The 18,910-nt window shown below is 49.9% G+C and overlaps 1 protein-coding gene across 3 annotated transcripts in view; it reads right to left on the reverse strand.

Annotated features, from left to right (window-relative positions):
* KLHL30 (kelch like family member 30) overlaps positions 1-8,884 on the reverse strand; it is a 30,043-nt gene extending 21,159 nt beyond the window's left edge. The window contains exons 1-2 of one of the 3 annotated variants that reach the window (XM_075132334.1): positions 8,753-8,884; positions 6,122-6,955 (exon numbers count right to left, since the gene is read on the reverse strand). In XM_075132334.1, the coding sequence (XP_074988435.1) occupies positions 6,122-6,943 (822 nt within the window). In that variant the 5' untranslated portion in view covers positions 6,944-6,955; positions 8,753-8,884. Of the gene's footprint in view, positions 1-6,121; positions 6,959-8,752 lie in introns of all 3 variants that reach the window. The other 2 variants (XM_075132335.1, XM_075132333.1) reach the window with 2 other exon arrangements.
* Positions 8,885-18,910: the final 10,026 nt, after the last annotated feature.

Below are 18,910 nucleotides of genomic sequence, written 5' to 3' on the forward strand. Positions count from 1 at the left end.
ACCTCTCCCAGTTTAGTGTCATCTGCAAACTTGCTGAGGGTGTAATCCACACCATCCTCCAGATCATTTATGAAGATATTGAACAAAACTGGCCCGAGGACCGACCCTTGGGGCACTCCACTTGATACCAGCTGCCAACTAGACATGGAGCCATTGATCACTACCCCGTTGACCCTGACAATCTAGCCAGCTTTCTATTCACCTTATAGTCCATTCATCCTGCCCATACTTCTGTAACTTGCTGGCAAGAATACTGTGGGAGACCATGTCAAAAGCTTTGCTAAAGTCAAGGAACAACACGTCTACCGCTTTTCCCCCATCCACAGAGCCAGTTATCTTTTCATAGAAGGCAGTTAGCTTAGTCAGGCATGACTTGCCCTTGGTGAATCCATGCTGACTATACCTGATCACTTTCCTCTCCTCTAAGTGCTTCAGAATTGCTTGCTTGAGGACCTGTTCCATGATTTTTCCAGGGACTGAGGTGAGGCTGACTGGCCTGTAGTTCCCAGGATCATCCTCCTTCCCTTTTTTTTAAAGATGGGCACTACATTAGCCTTTGTCCAGGACCTCCCCCAGTCGCCATGAGTTTTCAAAGATAATGGCCAATGGCTCTGCAATCACATCCGCCAACTCCTTTAGCACTCTCAGATGCAGCGCATCCGGCCCCATGGACTTGTGCTTGTCCAGTTTTTCTAAATTGTCCTGAACCACTTCTTTCTTCACAGAGGGCTAGTCACCTCCCCATGCTGTGCTGCCCAGAGCAGCAGTCTGGGAGCTGACCTTGTTCGTGAAGACTGAGGGGAAAAAAAAGCCCTGAGTACATTAGCTTTTTCCACATCCTCTGTCACTAGGTTGCCTCCCTCATTCAGTAAGGGGCCCACACTTTCCTTGACTTTCTTCTTGTTGCTAACATACCTGAAGAAACCCTTCTTGTTACTCTTAAAATCTCTTGCCGGTTGCAACCCCAAGTGTGATTTGGCCTTCCTGATTTCACTCCTGCATGCCTGAGCAATATTTTTATACTCTTCCCTGGTCATCTGTCCAGTCTTCCACTTCTTGTCAGCTTCTTTTTTGTGTTTTAAGATCAGCAAGGATTTCACTGTTAAGCCAAGCTGGTCACCTGCCATATTTACTATTCTTTCTACACATCTGGATGGTTGGTTCCTGCAACCTCAATAAGGATGCATTAAAATACAGTCAGCTCTCCTGGACTCCTTTCCCCCTCATCTTATTCTCCCAGGGAATCCTGCCCATCAGTTCCCTGAGGGAGTCAAAGTCTGCTTTTCTGAGTCCAGGGTCCATATTCTGCTGCTCTCCTTTCTTCCTTGTGTCAGGATCCTGAACTCAACCATCTCATGGTCACTGCCTCCCAGGTTCCCGGCCACTTTAGCTTCCCCTACTAATTCTTCCCTGTTTGTGAGCAGCAGATCAAGAACAGCTCTGCCCCTAGTTGGTTACTCCAGCACTTGCACCAGGAAATTGTCCCCTACACTTTCCAAAAACTTCCTGGATTGTCTGTGCACCGCTGTATTGCTCTCCCAGCAGATATCAGGGTGATTGAAGTCTCCCATGAGAACCAGGACCTGCGATCTAGTAACTTCCGTTAGTTGCTGGAAGAAAGCCTGATCCGGTGGTCTATAGCAGACTCCCACCACAACATCACCCTTGTTGCTCACGCTTCTAAACTTAATCCAGAGACGCTCAGGTTTTTCTGCAGTTTCATACCAGAGCTCTGAGCAGTCATACTGCTCTCTTACTTACAATTTAACTCTGCCACCTTTTCTGCCCTGCCTGTCCTTCTTGAACAGTTTATATCTATCCATGACAGTACTCCAGTCATGTGAGCTATCCCACCAAGTCTCTGTTATTCCAATCACATCATAATTCCTTGACTGTGCCAGAACTTCCAGTTCTCCCTGCTTGTTTCCCAGGCTTCTTGCATTTGTGTATAGGCACTTGAGATAACTTGCTGTTTGTCCTGCTTTCTCAGTATGAGGCAGGAGCCCTCCCTTTTCGTGTTTTCCTGCTTGTGCTTCCTACTGGTATCCCACATCTCCACTTACCTCAGGGCTTTGGTCTCCTTCCCCCGGTGAACCTAGTTTAAAGCCCTCCTCACTAGGTTACCCAGCCTGCTTGCAAAGATGCTCTTCCCTCTCTTCGTTAGGTGGAGCCCATCTCTCCCTAGCACTCCTCCTTCTTGCAACATCATCCCATGGTCAAAGAATCCAAAGCCTTCTCTCCAACACCACCTGCGTAGCCATTCGTTGACTTCTACGATTCGACAGTCTCTCCCTGGGCCTTTTCCTTCCATGGGGAGGATGGACGAGAACACCACTTGCACCTCAAACTCCTTTATCCTTCTTCCCCGAGCCACGTAGTCTGCAGTGATCCACTCAAGGTCATTCTTGGCAGTATCATTGGTGCCCATGTGGAGAAGCAGGAAGGGGTAGCGATCTGAGGGCTTGATGAGTCTCTCCATCACATTGTGAATTCTAGCTCCTGGCAAGCAGCAGACTTCCAGGTTTTCCTGGTCGGGGCAGCAGATAGATGACTCAGTCCCCCTGAGGGGAGTGTCCCCGACCACCACCACCTGCCTCCTTCTCTTGGGAGCGGTGGTCATGGAACCCTCATCCCTAGGACAAAAAGAAAAGGAGTACTTGTGGCACCTTAGAGACTAACCAATTTATTTGAGCATGAGCTTTCGTGAGCTACAGCTCACTTGTATACATCTGATGAAGTGAGCTGTAGCTCACGAAAGCTCATGCTCAAATAAATTGGTTAGTCTCTAAGGTGCCACAAGTACTCCTTTTCTTTTTGCGAATACAGACTAACACGGCTGTTCCTCTGATCACTAGGACAGTGCATCCTGTCCCACTGGTGCCACGCCACCTGACTCAGCCCTCAGCACTAGGGACAATGGTGGAGGAAGAACTGCAGCCCCGGATGGGCCAGGAGAGGGGGGGGAAAACAAAAACAGCCTCCCCAGGGCCCTCGTAAAAAGAAAATGAGGCAAGGCCGGGGGCGGCAGCAACAGGAGAAGGAAAGGAATAAAGGTTAAGGATAGTAGCAGGGGCTGAAATGGGGACAGGAACAGGGGCAGGGGACTGAGGGCAACCCCACCCAAGGGGGAAGAGGGTAAGAAACCTGCAGGGGTTGAGAGGGGCTGGGACTCAGAGCGAGGAGCAAACCCAGACCCCTCCCCCACTTCCCAGGCCACTAGCGGGGCCCTTGGGGCCCAAGAGCAGGGGCCAGGGGTGGCATCTTAGCCTTGCCCCCAAGAAAAGTGCAGGACCCACCATACGAACATCGGCCATATTGTCACATACTATAGAATTTATAATCCCTATTCCATGTTGAGATATTTTCGAGCTATAAAGTATCTTAATTAAAACTATCTTTAGATAGGTGTTTTTTTTTCCATTGATTTTTATCCACCGTGAACTCTTCCCCACTGAGGGAGGCAGATACTGTGAGTAATACTGCTGTGGTAAGCCTGAAAAGCCTTCGAGGATGCAACTGAGCTGCAAGGTACTAATATATGGCATCAGTCACTTCATATGAAGTCCAGGTACCAGATTCTTGGCTTTCAGCAATAGAGCTGATCTACTTCTTTCCTTGGCTGCACAAAAACCCAGCTAGGTTTTGTGGTGGCTGTCCAAGGTGAATTATATTATTTGCAGCTAATATTTGTGTTAGGTGCAATTGCAGCAGTTCACCTTGATCTAACATGATCTCTAAGGCATGGGTCCTAGGAGCCATTCCCTTCCTTTCTGTGTATGGCAGTGCAGGTTAAGTGAATGCACAGGCTCTCAGTGGAGGGCCCTCAATGCTAAAATTTGTTCCCCTGCATCATCAATAGAGCTGGATTCAAGGTCTGTCTCTAGTATCCAAGATTTCCCTGTGGTGATCCAGGTGGATATTTGCTTTGGAGGAAGGTTCTAGTTCTACCTTTTGATAAAAGAACCAAAGACTGTGGGCCAACTCCTCAGCAGGAATAATTAAGAAAGGGATAGATAATAGGACAGGAAATATCATGTTGCCTCTACGTAAATCCATGAATACTGTGTGCAGATGTGGTCATCCCATCTCAAAAAAGATATATTGGAATTGGAAAAGTTTCAGAAAATGGCAACAAAATTGATTAGGGGTATGGAACTGTTTCCGTATGAGGAGAGATTAATAAGACTGGGACTTTTCAGCTTGGAAAAGAGACGGCTAAAAGGAGATATGATTGAGGGCTATAAAATCATGACTGGTGTAGAGAAAGTAGATAAGGAAGTGTTTACTACTTCTCATAACACAAGAACTAGGGGGTCACCAAATGAAATTAATAGGCAGCAGGTTTAAAATAAATAAAAGGAAGTATTTCTTCATACAACACACAGTCAACCTGTGGAACTCCTTGCCAGAGGATGTTGTGAAGGCCAAGACCATAACAGGGTTCAAAAAAGAACTAGATAAATTCATGGAGGATAGGTCCATCAATAGCTATTAGCCAGGATGGGCAGGGATGGTGTCCCTAGCCTCTGTTTGCCAGAAGCTGGGAATGAGCGACAGGCAATGGATCACTTGATGATTACCTGTTCTGTTCATTCCCTCTGGGGCACCTGGCACTGGCCACTGTCAGAAAACAGGATACTGGGATAGACAGACTTTGGCCTGATACAGTAGGGCCATTCTTATGTGTAAATCAGTATTGCTCTCGCTGTTTTTACCTGCATCCTGAGATGTGGTGAGTGGGGTGTATTTCAAAAAGTGAAGCAATAGGTAGAGGTCACTCTGTTCCATTGTTTGGAATAAACCAAGAATGAATGTGTTATGGAAATTGATTTTTGGATTTATGGAACAACTTTCCACCTCTCCAAGAACTCAGACTCATTAGTTTGGTTCAGATTAGCACCCAAGAATCTCTGTGCTTGTTCAAAGGTACCCCAACTAATTCAGTCTTCTGGGAATCTTGTGAACACACAGTATCTGTGGAAGCATTCTGGCCTGGTCTGGTTCCAGCTGGGTTTGAAATATCCACCTTAGAAGTCTTTCCTGTGGTTTTTATGCCTCCAGGCTCTACCAAAATGCAGTGCTAATGCATGTGAAAATGAAGAAACAATTAACAAACTATGACAGCCTTCCAGGAGCTGGAGGGGTGAGCTCAAATGTTGGGAGAAGGTTTTCAGTTGGTTATTTGACCTGACTTGTCACCTCAATTTGTCTGTTCACCATTTACACATTTTAAATATAGTCCCTTGAAGGCTTTGGCTAGACAGGAAAGTGTTTCTGGTATAAGCTAAGGGTAAATTTAAACTGATATAGCTATCCTAGTACAAAAAGAAAAGGAGTACTTGTGGCACCTTAGACTGCTCAATTTATCTGAGCATGCGCTTTCGTCAGCTACAGCTCACTTCATCGGATGCATCCGATGAAGTGAGCTGTAGCTCACGAAAGCTCATGCTCAAATAAATTAGTTAGTCTCTAAAGTGCCACAAGTACTCCTTTTCGTTTTGCGAATACAGACTAACACAGGTGTTACTCTGAAACCTATCCTAGTACAACGCTCCTCCTATCCCACCATTCCTGGGCAGACACTCTCATTCTAGGACAAGAGGAGCCTTTATCCCATTAAACTTGGGCAGGAGGTTAAACTAAACCAAAAAAGGCCACTCATCTACCGGACTAGGAGTGTCCTCAAAGAGGGCTATAGTAGTGCGACTATAACTGGTAGACCCTTCCCAGGCAGGGAAGCTAGGAATGGCTGTGGTCACTGAGTGGGAATGGATTGGGGTAAAGCTCCTACAGAGCCTACAGTGGATTTCTGCACTGAGCTGGAAGAGGCTTGGCTACAGAGATGATTTAGGGGGCTCTGAGCCTGCACTGGATTCCTGTGCCTCGCTGGCTCTGGGAAAAGCCCCACTTCCCTCTGCTGGCCTTTAGGGCATCTCCCTCAGCATTTCTATAGCACCTTCTAAACCACATTCACCATCAGAGTGGAAAGGTAGTCTGACTTGGACTCTCACACCTAGGAATCTAGTTGCACACTGATGCAGATCATTTTCCCCCTGGCAACCTCCCTCCAGGACAGAAGCTCCATCTATACAGGGCCATTCTGATACCTTACAGCACTGACCGTGCTTCGGTATCTGGAGATGACAGCCTTGCAAGCTTCAGAATCCTGGATCAGCGGCTCAAATGAGAGCAGGTTCTGCAGGTACTGGTCTGGGAGTGAAACCAAGTGCACCAGGTCTAGGAGCTCCGGCAAGTGCTTGGCTCTAGATGCTTCATCATACCTCACCCACCTAAGCACAGCTTCAGCTAGGCTCTGTTCTTCCTGTACCTGCAGCAGGTCATTGGACAAGTAGATTACAAGCCTCTCCTTGGATAGCTGGAGAAACTCCTCCTGGTGTGATACAGCCTCAAAATTCTCCTGCAGGAAAGCCCAGGCCTTTGAGGACACCTCTGGGCAGCCATGGTTCTCCCCAAACGCACAGATGCCCAGGCAGTTGGTTGCATCCATCTGCTGTCTCAGGTAGCGGCTGCAGACTTTCCGTATGGTGGAGAAATGGAGCTGGTTGGAGGTCCGGATTAGCGCCTCCACGTTCCCCTGGTTGATGGTGATCTTTCCTGTGTAAGCAAAGTCGATCAGAGTCTCCATGACAACAGGATCCACCTCTTTGATCTCCACACGGGCTGAGATGCTCTCAATAAAGTCGCCAGTGAACATGGCATTGAAGTAGTGGCTGCAGAGGGCCAGGATGCCACGGTGGCAGGGGAACTCATGCCCACCCACAAGCAGCGTGATGTCGGAGAGCTTCGGATTGGAGCGCAGGCTCCGCAGGCCTTCCAAGATGGCCTGGGGGTGGGATGGGAGGGAGAAATCGAAGTCATCAACGTTCCTCACCATGGTGCTGTCCTCTGGTAAATCCCACTCCTTTTTTGGGGGCTCTAACATGGAAACTCCACCCTGCTTAATAAGCAATGAAAGAGGGGAATGAATAATTGGCTGGTTGCCCTGAAAAGGAAGGTCAGTAGCAACTCTCTCCTCCCAGCACCAATGGGTGTTCATAAAGGCTGATTCTCCCAAAAAACTTATAGGCACAAGCAGGATTGATGACGAGTGCTTCCGTGACTTGTGTGTCAATGCCCTCATCTCCCTCACGTCCCTCCACAAAGCACATGTCTCCAGAGGTTCCAGGCTCATAGGTGTACCCCAGAGCACTTCCCCTTGCTGGACTAAGTGCCTCTATCCTGCAGCCCCTGACATCACTGACTGTCTCCTGTTGGGAACCAATTTCTAGCTCCTCTTAGAAGGAGGAGAGAATCTGATTGAATGAAACATATTTTCAGTGGCCTGTGTGGCTTTTCCCCCAGGCTGCCCCCTCCCAATAAACAGCTGCAAAACTAGCCCATTTTCCTCCTCCAAAACCCTCCTTAAACCTCTCCTTTGCTATGAAGCTTACACGAACCCTGACAGGGTTTAGGCTGCTGGTGTGCTGAGACTGCCTCCAAGCGTGCTGATTGATAGCCTCATTGTTTCCTTGTATTCCCTCCACTACATTTGTCTGTCTGTATGCATCCGCTGTCACTCATTTTATATTAAGGGTATGTCTAAACTTTCCAAACTCTAAACTACAGCAACACAGTGATGGCACCGCAGCCCTGACGTTGTAGCACCATAATGTAGATGCTTCCTACATTAACAGAAGAGGGTTTTCCATTGTTGGCGTTAGTCCACCTCTCCGAGAGGCAGTAGCTAGGTCAAGGAAAGAATCCTTCCAACGTGCTCTGGAGAGAGGAGCTGAGGGGGGAGCTGTCTGGCAGTTCCCCGTGTGCTGGGTAAAGTAAGAATTATTCCATCCACCTAGCTGAATCTACAACAGGGGTGGAATTCATCACAGCGCTAAGCTGGAGCGAGGTCAGCCTAAGTTTTAGGTGTAAACATAGCCTTACATCACAGGGATGGTTTGTTCTGTGTTTGTGCAGCGCCTGGCATGCTGGATGCCTGGCCCATGACTGTGGCTCCCATGTGCTACGATAATAAAACAACCAGTGGGCATGAAAGTGATATGGACACATAGGAAGAGACAGTCCTACCATGAAGCGCTGCCAGTCTACCCAGACAGAGGAAATAGGGGCACAAAAAGGTGCAATGACTAGCCCAGGGTCCCACAATCAGTCTGTAGCAAAACCAGGAAGACTTTCCTGACACTCAGTCCAGTCCGCTGCCACTGGCCATTGACTACAATGCTGCTACCCCAATTTTCACCATCAGAGGATCTGGCCTAACATGATCTCCTCCTCCCAGAATCACCTGTTTACCTCCTCTCTCCCTCTAGCCTTGTTATAGCTTCAAATCCCACTAAGCGTTTGCACGTTCCTCCAGAGACATTTCCCTGCAGAGAGCACATGGCAACCGTGAGGGAGCATGCTCTAGTTTCAGGCTACCCAAATTTACCAGGGGCCCCACAGATGGGGGGGCTCTGAAGCCTGCACCACCATTCCTGACACACTCTGGAGAGAAGGGTTGGTTGGAAGGGCTGAAGAGTGACTCCCCTGGTGCCGCAAGGTGAGAGCAGCAGTTTGGGGGCCACTTTGGAAGGCTCCCTGCACTGAAGAGGAGCTGTTATTAACTGGGGCTTCTCTCCATGTGCAGTACTGTGAGCCTAGACGCCAGCCAGCGCTGTGCCCTCACTGTATGCTGTGCCCTCCATCCAGCACCTTTCCACGCTAGCACAGGCCAGTACTAGCAGCCCCAGCTTACCTCTCAGCTGCCCCTGAAATGACTCTGTCCAGCCAATCGATCGACTGGCCTGTTTGATCAGTGGCGCTTGGGTGGCTTGGGGAGGACGGGAGGCAGCCAGATTCCCAGCCGTGGGAGCTCAGCACTCAGGAGGGGCACAGCTTAGGGACTGCCTGGCTGGAGACCAGAGGGGTTATTTTTAGACGGCAGCCTGTCCGAGGGGCGGGGGAGGTGGGAAGTTCTTTGACACTGATTCTCTGCAGGCCACCTGCTCTTAAAGTGACCCGCCAGGCGAGAAAGGCAGGGGGCTGGGAAGGAGGCAGAGGTGGAGCTGCATAAGCAGGGCTTTGCTGGCCTTTGGAAGGCAATCTCACCAGCTAAATGACTGCTTTGTCCCCAGGCCACCTTTGGTGCAGGCCCCTTCCCACCCCAGGGGAAGTCTCCTCCATGAGTTCAGGGTGACAGAGCACCTCCCCCCAGGATCGCCTGGGCTTGCTGTCCCCCGAGTGACTGAAGTGGCTAGGCTGGCTTTGAGTGCAGACAACACTGCTCTCTGGGGACACAGAGCTTAGCTCCCAAGCTCATTGGGGCAGGACCCTAAGATGCGCCTGGGTTTTTGTGGCAACAGTGCCTGTGCCAAGGCTTCATTCATTCTGCTGGGGAGCAAGTGAGGCTGGGGCCCAAAAACACAGGGGTTGCTCCACTGTCTGTGGTGAGCAAGGATTGCTCCTGTGTGTAATGCTTTGAAGGGTCAGGCCCCCTCCAACCCCCGTTTGTACACACCTGTACATTTGCCAGAGAAAAGCTGGTGACTACCCCACTGAGTTCCTCAGCTGTAGCTAAATAGCATCTTAAACACTAGACTAAAACACCGTCCCTCACTGACACTGACAAGGTTGAAAGCATAGCCCCTTTTGGAATCAGTGTGTGTTTGTCTCTGTGCCACATGCAATTAACGCTGACCCCTGGTGTTGTTCTTGCATGGGAGAATCCCAATAAACACCTTAGCCGTGGTGTGGGACCCGCTGTTGGTTTGAACTGCTCTGCTTTGGTAATTACAAAGTAGATGTATTTATTTTTTACTTCACCCAATAAAAAGTAATAGAAGGCCTAAAACCCAATAGTTACCAATGCAATGCATCCAAGACACTGCCACCCAGCAGTAAATCAACAGCTCTCTGCACAAGAGAAGCCAGTTCACAAAAACGAAATTTCCCACCAAACCCTGGTCTTGTTACAAATCCAAACCTCCAGCCAACCCCCCCGCAGATCTCAGCCCTTCCCAAATATCTTCTACCAGCTACACTTCTGTACCAAGGGCATATCAGCAGACCTGCAGCAGTGTCACAGGACAGGAGAGAGGCCTCTCAGAAAGGCAGGCCCTGAGTAAGAACCTTAAACTCCACCTGGAACTCCCCAGGCAGGCAGATGCTGGAGCCCTGATATCAAGTGCTGATGGGGAGCAGCTCACCAGGCTGCCCCGGTTCAGCATTTTGATTGATTTAAGGCAGGGGCTCCCCCGCCCATCCCCCCCCCCATGCTATTAAAAACTCCATGGCCTACCTGTGCCACATCAACTGTATTTCTACATATAAAAGCCAGGGCCAGCATTAAGGGGGTGGCAAGCAGGGCAATTGCCAGGGGTCCCACACCACAGGGGGCGCTGCAAAGCTAAATTGCTCAGCTTTGGCTTCAGCCCAGGGTGGCGGGACTCGGGTCCCTGGTCTTCAGTTCCATGCTGTGGGGCGCTGGCTTTCTGCCCTGGGCCTCAGCAAGTCTAATGCCAGGCCTGCTTGGTGGACCCCCTGAAACCTGCTCGTGCCCCCCCCAGGGGGACCTGGACCCCTGGTTGAGAACCACTGATTTAAGGCATGTCCCCATTGTAATGACGTAATCCTGGAGTGCAAGAGTGAGAACAGCAAGATGCACATACCGGGAGGCGGTAGGGTCACAACCTGGAAAAAGCTGTCCTGGTCACTCCTGCAATATGATTCCCTGTAGGATTCATATGAGGTTCATGCGCTTGCAACATTCAGGGCACACCTGGAGTGTTGTATAGGAGCTGTGCACACATGGCTCCTCTCAAGGGCATGAACATTGGAATCTTGCCCAGATGACATGAACCGTGGGAAGCCGCCCAGGACTGGGCTCAAGGCCCGAGAGCAAGGAGTGCGGTAGATAGAAATTGGTAAATAAGAATGTTAAACAAAGCCAGTGTATTTCTTTTATCTGTTGGAGAATGTAATGCGCGAGGGGAGAGAAAAGAATAAAGGAGAGAGTGGAAAGCTGACAGGCAGAAGTCGGTTGGCAGACCAGCTCGCTTGCTTGCTAAAAGCTCTGTGCTGTCTTGTATTTGAACCGCCACAACTGGTGCCCAAACGTGGGGCCCTCAGCACTCACCTCGCCCGGCAAGGGTTTCAGATGCGTCACTCATCCGCTTCGCGGATCCCGGTGAGTATTTTTCATTGTGGTAAGTATGGGAAGCTCCCTCTCTGCTTTGCAAGTGCAACACCACAGTGAGCTACAGTATTTGCTGTGTAAGGCTCAGCATGACTGCCCCACTCGAGAACTCACTCTCCTGCTACAGGAGGTGAGTGCCCAATGCCCGTGGTACCCTGAAGCTGGAACCCTTAAGCTAGCGGACTGGGAGCGGTTGGGCCAGACATTGCACAAAGAGCCTCGGGCGCCTGTGCAGGCTTTACATGCCTGGCACCTCTGCCGCGACGCACTACAGCGTGTCGCCTCGGACAGGCCCTCCCTCGCGGTGCTGGTGCTCTCGCCACTCCCGTCCGCTCCTGCAGCCATCCCCCCTCCTGGCGATGCAACACAGCATGTCGCCTCAGAAAGGCCCTCTCCCGCACCAACAGAGGGGCTGCCGATCCCGCCACCCCCATCTGCTCCTGCAACCATCCCTCCCCCTGCTTCGCCCCCAGTGCCTCTATTACCACCGCCTCCCTTGCCTTCCCCACCAGAGCCAGTGTGTGATCGCTCTCCCCTCGTGGGGCCCCATGCTCCGGGGCCCCCCGGGAGGTCGTCCACATCTGCTCAGGGGCTTTCACTGGTGCAATAAATGGTTCACGCAGCGAAGACTCGCTCAGATATTACAGTGAAGGAAGGCAAGGGAAGAAGGAGGATCCTGGGAACTACAGGCCAGTCAGCCTCACTTCAGTCCCTGGAAAAATCATGGAGCAGGTCCTCAAAGAATCAATCCTGAAGCACTTGCATGAGAGGAAAGTGATCAGGAACAGCCAGCATGGATTCACCAAGGGAAGATCATGCCTGACTAATCTAATCGCCTTCTATGATGAGATTACTGGTTCTGTGGATGAAGGGAAAGCAATGGATGTATTGTTTCTTGACTTTAGCAAAGCTTTTGACACGGTCTCCCACAGTTTTCTTGTCAGCAAGTTGAGGAAGTATGGGCTGGATGAATGCACTACAAGGTGGGTAGAAAGCTGGCTAGATTGTCGGGCTCAACGGGTAGTGATCAATGGCTCCATGTCTAGTTGGCAGCCGGTATCAAGTGGAGTGCCCCAAGGGTCGGTCCTGGGACCGGTTTTGTTCAATATCTTCATAAATGATCTGGAGGATGGTGTGGATTGCACTCTCAGCAAATTTGCGGATGATACTAAACTGGGAGGAGTGGTAGATACACTGGAGGGGAGGGATAGGATACAGAAGGACCTAGACAAATTGGAGGATTGGGCCAAAAGAAATCTGATGAGGTTCAATAAGGATAAATGCAGGGTCCTGCACTTAGGACGGAAGAACCCAATGCACAGCTACAGACTAGGGACCGAATGGCTAGGCAGCAGTTCTGCGGAAAAGGACCTAGGGGTGACAGTGGACGAGAAGCTGGATATGAGTCAGCAGTGTGCCCTTGTTGCCAAGAAGGCCAATGGCATTTTGGGATGTATAAGTAGGGGCATAGCGAGCAGATCGAGGGACGTGATCGTTCCCCTCTATTCGACATTGGTGAGGCCTCATCTGGAGTACTGTGTCCAGTTTTGGGCCCCACACTTCAAGAAGGATGTGGATAATTTGGAGAGAGTCCAGCGAAGGGCAACAAAAATGATTAGGGGTCTGGAACATATGAGTTATGAGGAGAGGCTGAGGGAGCTGGGATTGTTTAGCCTGCAGAAGAGAAGAATGAGGGGGGATTTGATAGCTGTTTTCAACTACCTGAAAGGGGGTTCCAAAGAGGATGGCTCTAGACTGTTCTCAATGGTATCAGATGACAGAACGAGGAGTAATGGTCTCAAGTTACAGTGGGGGAGGTTTAGATTGGATATTAGGAAAAACTTTTTCACTATGAGGGTGGTGAAACACTGGAATGCGTTACCTAGGGAGGTGGTAGAATCTCCTTCCTTAGAGGTTTTTAAGGTCAGGCTTGACAAAGCCCTGGCTGGGATGATTTAACTGGGAATTGGTCCTGCTTTGAGCAGGGGGTTGGACTAGATGACCTTCTGGGGTCCCTTCCAACCCTTATATTCTATGATTCTATGATTCTATGAGTGGAGGAGCTGGCTGATCTGGTCTCAGTTTGTCCGGTGACCTGGCAGGATGATGGCCAGGGCAACCAGGTTGCAAACTGGGTCAGTTTGCCCTACTCGGTGATCAGAGAGGTAAAGAAAGTGATTCGCCAGTTCGGCCTGACCAGCACGTATGTGCGTGGTCTCATTGAAGGGCTAGGTTCTGGGTACTCCCTGGTCCCTGAAGACTGGAAGGCGCTGTTGCGCATGATGCTGACACCCAGTCAGTATGTTATTTGGCTTAGTGAGTATCGGCAGATGGTGGAACACCAAGCCCAGGTATATAGAGAGTAAGGTATCATTTATGAGCACTTGGCAGGGGAGGACCAATTTGCTACTGTCCAGCTGCAGTCTCAACTCCCTCAGGCCGTCTTCCCCATTATTTCCACCTGCGCCCAGCATGCTTTCCGGAAGGTCCCGGATTCAGGCAAGCCTACCAAAAGCTTTGCCAGTATCCGTCAGGGTGCAGCAGAGTCCTTTATGGATTTTACCAACAGATTGCAGGAGGCTATCCTCCAACAGGTGGATAGCCCTGCAGCAGCTCAGGAGATCCTGTTAAAAATGGCGGTTGAAAATGCGAACGAGGATTGCCGCCGTGCTCTCCAGGTGGCACAAGCCTCTGGAATTCTAGAGCTGTCAGACATGCTGCAGGCGTGCCAAAACATCGGCACACAAGCACATAAAGCTGGAGTTCTGGCCGCCGCCCTGCGGAAAAGCGGGAAGGAGGGGAAGCATTGTTACCGCTGTGGTAAGGAGGGTCACTTTCAGCGGGAGTGCCGCTCATCGACGGCTCCCGCCCGCCCCTCAAAGAAGTGCCCCAAGTGTCGGAAGGGCTATCACTGGGCTAATCAGTGTCGTAGCGAGTCGGGAAACCGCACGACAGGTCTCCCCCGAACCCAGGGCCAAACGGGGGTGTTTCCCACTCGGACAACTGTTCCTCTGCTTTAAAACCCATAGACGCCATGAAGGCGGCGACTGCCGGAAGTGCAGGGCTTGATTTGATTATGCAGGAGGACGCTGACTTTCAGTTGCCGGGGGAGGTTTGCGCCATACCTACCCAGGTGACAGGACCTCTCCCTGTCGGATTTGTGGGTCTGGTTCTCCCTCGCTCACATGCTGGGAAACAGGGTTTTTTTGTCATCCCAGGGGTCATTGACGCCGATTACAATGGCGTTATTAAGGTTCAGGTTTGGACCCATCTTCCGCAGTTGCTCCCGCGTGGATGGTCAATTGCGCAATTGAGTTTAGTCCCCTATCAGGTGCCAGCTGCAGAGGATCGAGCCCGGGGCGGAGGCGGCTTTGGATCGACGCTGGCTCAGTCACCATCTCACAACACGTCCTCTCCACTTGTTGCTCTAACAATGTCGGACCACCCCTCAAAACCTCAGTTAACACTTCTCTTAAATAATGTTCCTTTTACAGGGCTGGTGGACACTGGAGCTGACGTTACGGTGATTTGTGATCCGGAGTGGCTGGTCGGTTGGCCAACAGTTCCTTCTAAAGAGTTGTGGGGGATCGGGGGTAGCAAACCCAGGCGCCAAAGTTTGTCTTGGGTCAGGGTCTCTAAACCAGGAGGCCGGCCCCTTGCTACAATCCGCCCTTTTGTACTCCCTGTCCACCTCAATATTTGAGGCCGTGACTTACTTGTAAAGCTGGACGCCACCCTCGATATTAATATATAACGGCCTGAAATTCTCCCTCACCCACCTTGCCATCCTCATTACCATTGGTATGGCAATCCTTAGAGCCCGTATAGATTGACCAGTGGCCCCTCACCCTAGAAAAGCTGAAAGCGCTTCATTCACCTGTACAACAATATTTGCATGCACAGCGCTTGGAGAGCTTCACTAGTCCTTGGAACTAGCTGCTGTTATTTTGGCCTTTCAACTTTTTGCTGATTGTCCCTTTAATTTGATCATGGACACGCATTATGTTTATCAGATAATTGATCATTTACCCCTAGCCCTCATTACCCCTCAGGTCAATGCGGACCTTCTTCACCTGTTTTTGTCCTTACAGTATCTCATCACCACTCGTAATTTCCCTTATTTTGTTGCTCATATTCGCAGTCATACCCCTCTGCCTGGGCTACTTACTGAAGGCAATGTGAGCGCTGATCGCGTGTTATGTGGTCAGGTAAATTCCCTTTTTTCTGACCCCATTGAAAGCCATGCCTTTTTTCATCAGTCTGCCTCTGTCTTGGCCCGACTGTTTTACATTCCTGCTGATCATGCACGTTCTATTGTTCGTTCCTGCCCCCACTGTGCTGCTGCTGCCCCTACCTTTTCTTATGCCGTTAACCCCAGAGGTACCTCAGCGAATCAGCTTTGGCAAATGGATGTCACTCACGTGCCACAATTCCGCCCCTATTCGTTTTTACATGTTTCCATTGATACCTATTCGGGATTTCTCTGGGCGACCCCACAGCGTGGGGAAGCCACTCCCAAAGTTATTCACCATTTGCTAGCCTGTTTTGCTGTTATGGGTCGCCCGAGCCAGATAAAAACGGATAATGCCCCAGCCTATTGCTCCACAGCCCTCTCCACCTTTTGTGCCCAATGGGACGTCCGTCTCAAACACGGGATCCCTTATAATTCCACAGGCCACGCTATTGTTGAACGTACAAATTGCACGCTAAAAACCGTGCTCGACAAACAATTAAAACAAGGGGAGCTGTGTCTCCGAACCTTAGGAGACATTCAGCAACAAAGGCATATCCTTTTGTTTACTTTAAATAATTTAACATTGAATACAGATCAGCAGACCCCCACGGATTGGCATTTTCATAAGTCCGAGGTACTGGAACGACTGCGTGTCTATTACCGTTAGCTGCCCGATCCGCAATGGCTGGGCCCAGTACCTCTAATCACTTGGGGTCGGGGATATGCTGCTGTGTCTCTCCCTGCAGGACCGTTGTGGGTTCCGGCCCGGTGTGTGCGACCGGCACTGAAACAGTATGGTGTGGCACCAGGGGCTATCGAACCCCCATACCGGAGTTTCAGCTGATCTTGGAGAAGAACGCGGTGCCTCCCGGGTCGACAACGGTGGGACGGAAACGGAGGAGGCGTAGCGTCCCAAGCCAGCCCGTGACATGGGGAGCAGTAAAAGCATTGGTCGCTGCAGTTCAACGAAGACTGGCAGCAAACCAACAGCCAGAGACTGCTGAGACTTTGTTTGTGGCAATTCTCACCCAAATTACTGCTAATTCTGTATTGACTGTATGCCTTTTGTGCCTGCTATTTCCTGTAGGGGTTGGCTCGGGAGTGCTTTCTCCATTACGGGCCCGAATGACATATAACCTATGGGAAAGATTGGCTTCAATAGCAAATGTTACCCACTTTTGTTTATCTGATTCTGTAGCAGCCGGGGAACTGTTAGGTACGTGCCTTATTCCAGTATGTCATCACCCTGAGGAAATTGGGAATGAGATGGTGCTCGCTGCTTATGCGAACCTCTCTTCACAGTACTCTAGCATGGCTAATTGGGGCCCGGCCAATTACACTTTACCTTCTTAAGCTCATTTTTTGCTGTTGCTGTGTGCAATGTATTTTCTTTTCGTTAAGGCTTTGTCAAGACCCGCCCTGGCAGGCTCCACGAGTTATGACCTCGTCTGTCCGAGAGTTAATTGGCTTGCAAAAGCAAATTGATGGCTACCATGAGATGGCCGAGCACAAATAAACAAAAAAGGAGGGGATGTAGGATTCATACAAGGTTCATGCGCTTGGCAACATTCAGGGCACACCCAGAGTGTTGTATAGGAGCTGTGCACACACAGCTCTTCTCAAGGGCATGAACCTTGGAATCTCGCCCAGATGACATGAACCGTGGGAAGCCTCCCAGGACTGGGCTCAAGGCCCGAGAGCAAGGAATGCGGTAGATAGAAATTGGTAAATAAGAATGTTAAACAAAGCCAGTGTATTCCTTTTATCTGTTGGAGAATGTAATGCGCGGGGGGAGAGAAAAGAATAAAGGAGAGAGTGGAAAGCTGACAGGCAGAAGTCGGTTGGCAGACCAGCTCGCTTGCTTGCTAAAAGCTCTGTGCTGTCTTGTATTTGAACCGCCACGATTCCCTAACAGCAGCTGGACGTCTAACAAGCCCATCACATATCAAACTCAGGTGGCAAACAGCAGACACTCCTCTACATTAGGGCCAACAGAATATTTACCATGTAGTGTGGCAGCTCCTCCAAATTGCGAACATCACGGCATACTCCTCTGGATTGAGCTTTCACCTGTGTGTTTTTATCCATGGACCAATCACTCAATCCCTTCAGCTGGGTGGGACAAAATGGACAGACAGAGCTGTGACGTCAGCACTCTGAAAATACCCCATCTCCCTGATTCTTCCTAGCTCTCCTCCCAGCCTTTCCACCCCAGAACAGAATAGGAGGTAGAGCAGGACCCTGTGGGAAGCCTCAGTGGTAATCTCTGCAACACCTCTAGCCTGGGGTTTCATCCTCTTATGTGCTCCCAAGGACCTACCCAGCGCACAAGCCACTATTCCATCTGGATGCTGTGTCCCTGGACACAGCCCTACTTTTGGGACTTGGGGGTTGAGCTTGGTTTCAGAGGAACAGCCGTGTTAGTCTGTATTCGCAAAAAGAAAAGGAGTACTTGTGGCACCTTAGAGACTAACCAATTTATTTGAGCATGAGCTTTCGTGAGCTACAGCTCACTTCATCAGATGTTTACCGTGGAAACTGCAGCAGACTTTATATACACACAGAGAATATGAAACAATACCTCCTCCCACCCCACTGTCCTGCTGGTAATAGCTTGATGATCTTTGCTGGTTGATCTATCTAAATGTTCTGAGTCTCTAAAACTTGATGGCACCCCAACTGGAGTGCTCTGTGACACAGCAAAGAGATTTTTGTCTTGACTTAATTGGTGTTGCAAATGGCTCTATGCTCCTGACTCCAGTAATAGACTGCTGAATGAGCTCATTGCAGCTCCAGGCTTGTCATGAGTGGCACAGAAACCGGAGGACACTTATCTCCTGTTTCTAACAAGGGTACTCACAACAACAGCAATGCTGCCACTGCCACACAGCCTGGAGTCTCGCGCTTTAGTTCCTCCAGTCCCCAAACTGTATTTGTTTCTCTGCACTGAAATACAGATAAGGGGTGGCCTGGATCTCTGGGTCAGCTCTGTTAAATGGAGGTTACTTACCTCTAACTGGAGTTCTTCAAGATGGACTCTTCATAGTCCAAGGTACCTGCACCGATAGGCACATCCCACAAGTGAGAATATGCAGAGGACATAGAAGAAAAAGCATCATTCAATTCAAAATAGCTCAGCAGATCAGTGATTTGAATCTGTATGCAGGGGAGCAAGAGAATGATCCCTTTCAACACAATCTATTCCCCTGATTCTAACGAGTCAATAACTAAACAGTTAATAACCCAGTGAATATATTTTTCCTCTCCTATCTACAGTTCGCATTATTCTTGGCTAAATATAGTATGATATGCTACTTATCTTGCTCCTTAGCTAGAAGGCCTTTAAATGCCTCCATACTTCTCCCACAGGAATGCCCACAAATAAATAAAGACAGAAGTGACGCTGGAACCGAGATCTGTAGCTTTCTCACCAGCAGCCGGGAACCTGATTCTAGGGTCACATGTAGCAGGGTACAGTGGACTGA

This window comes from Caretta caretta, chromosome 9 (genome assembly GCF_965140235.1).
Source record: "Caretta caretta isolate rCarCar2 chromosome 9, rCarCar1.hap1, whole genome shotgun sequence".
Lineage (NCBI taxonomy): Eukaryota > Metazoa > Chordata > Testudines > Cheloniidae > Caretta > Caretta caretta.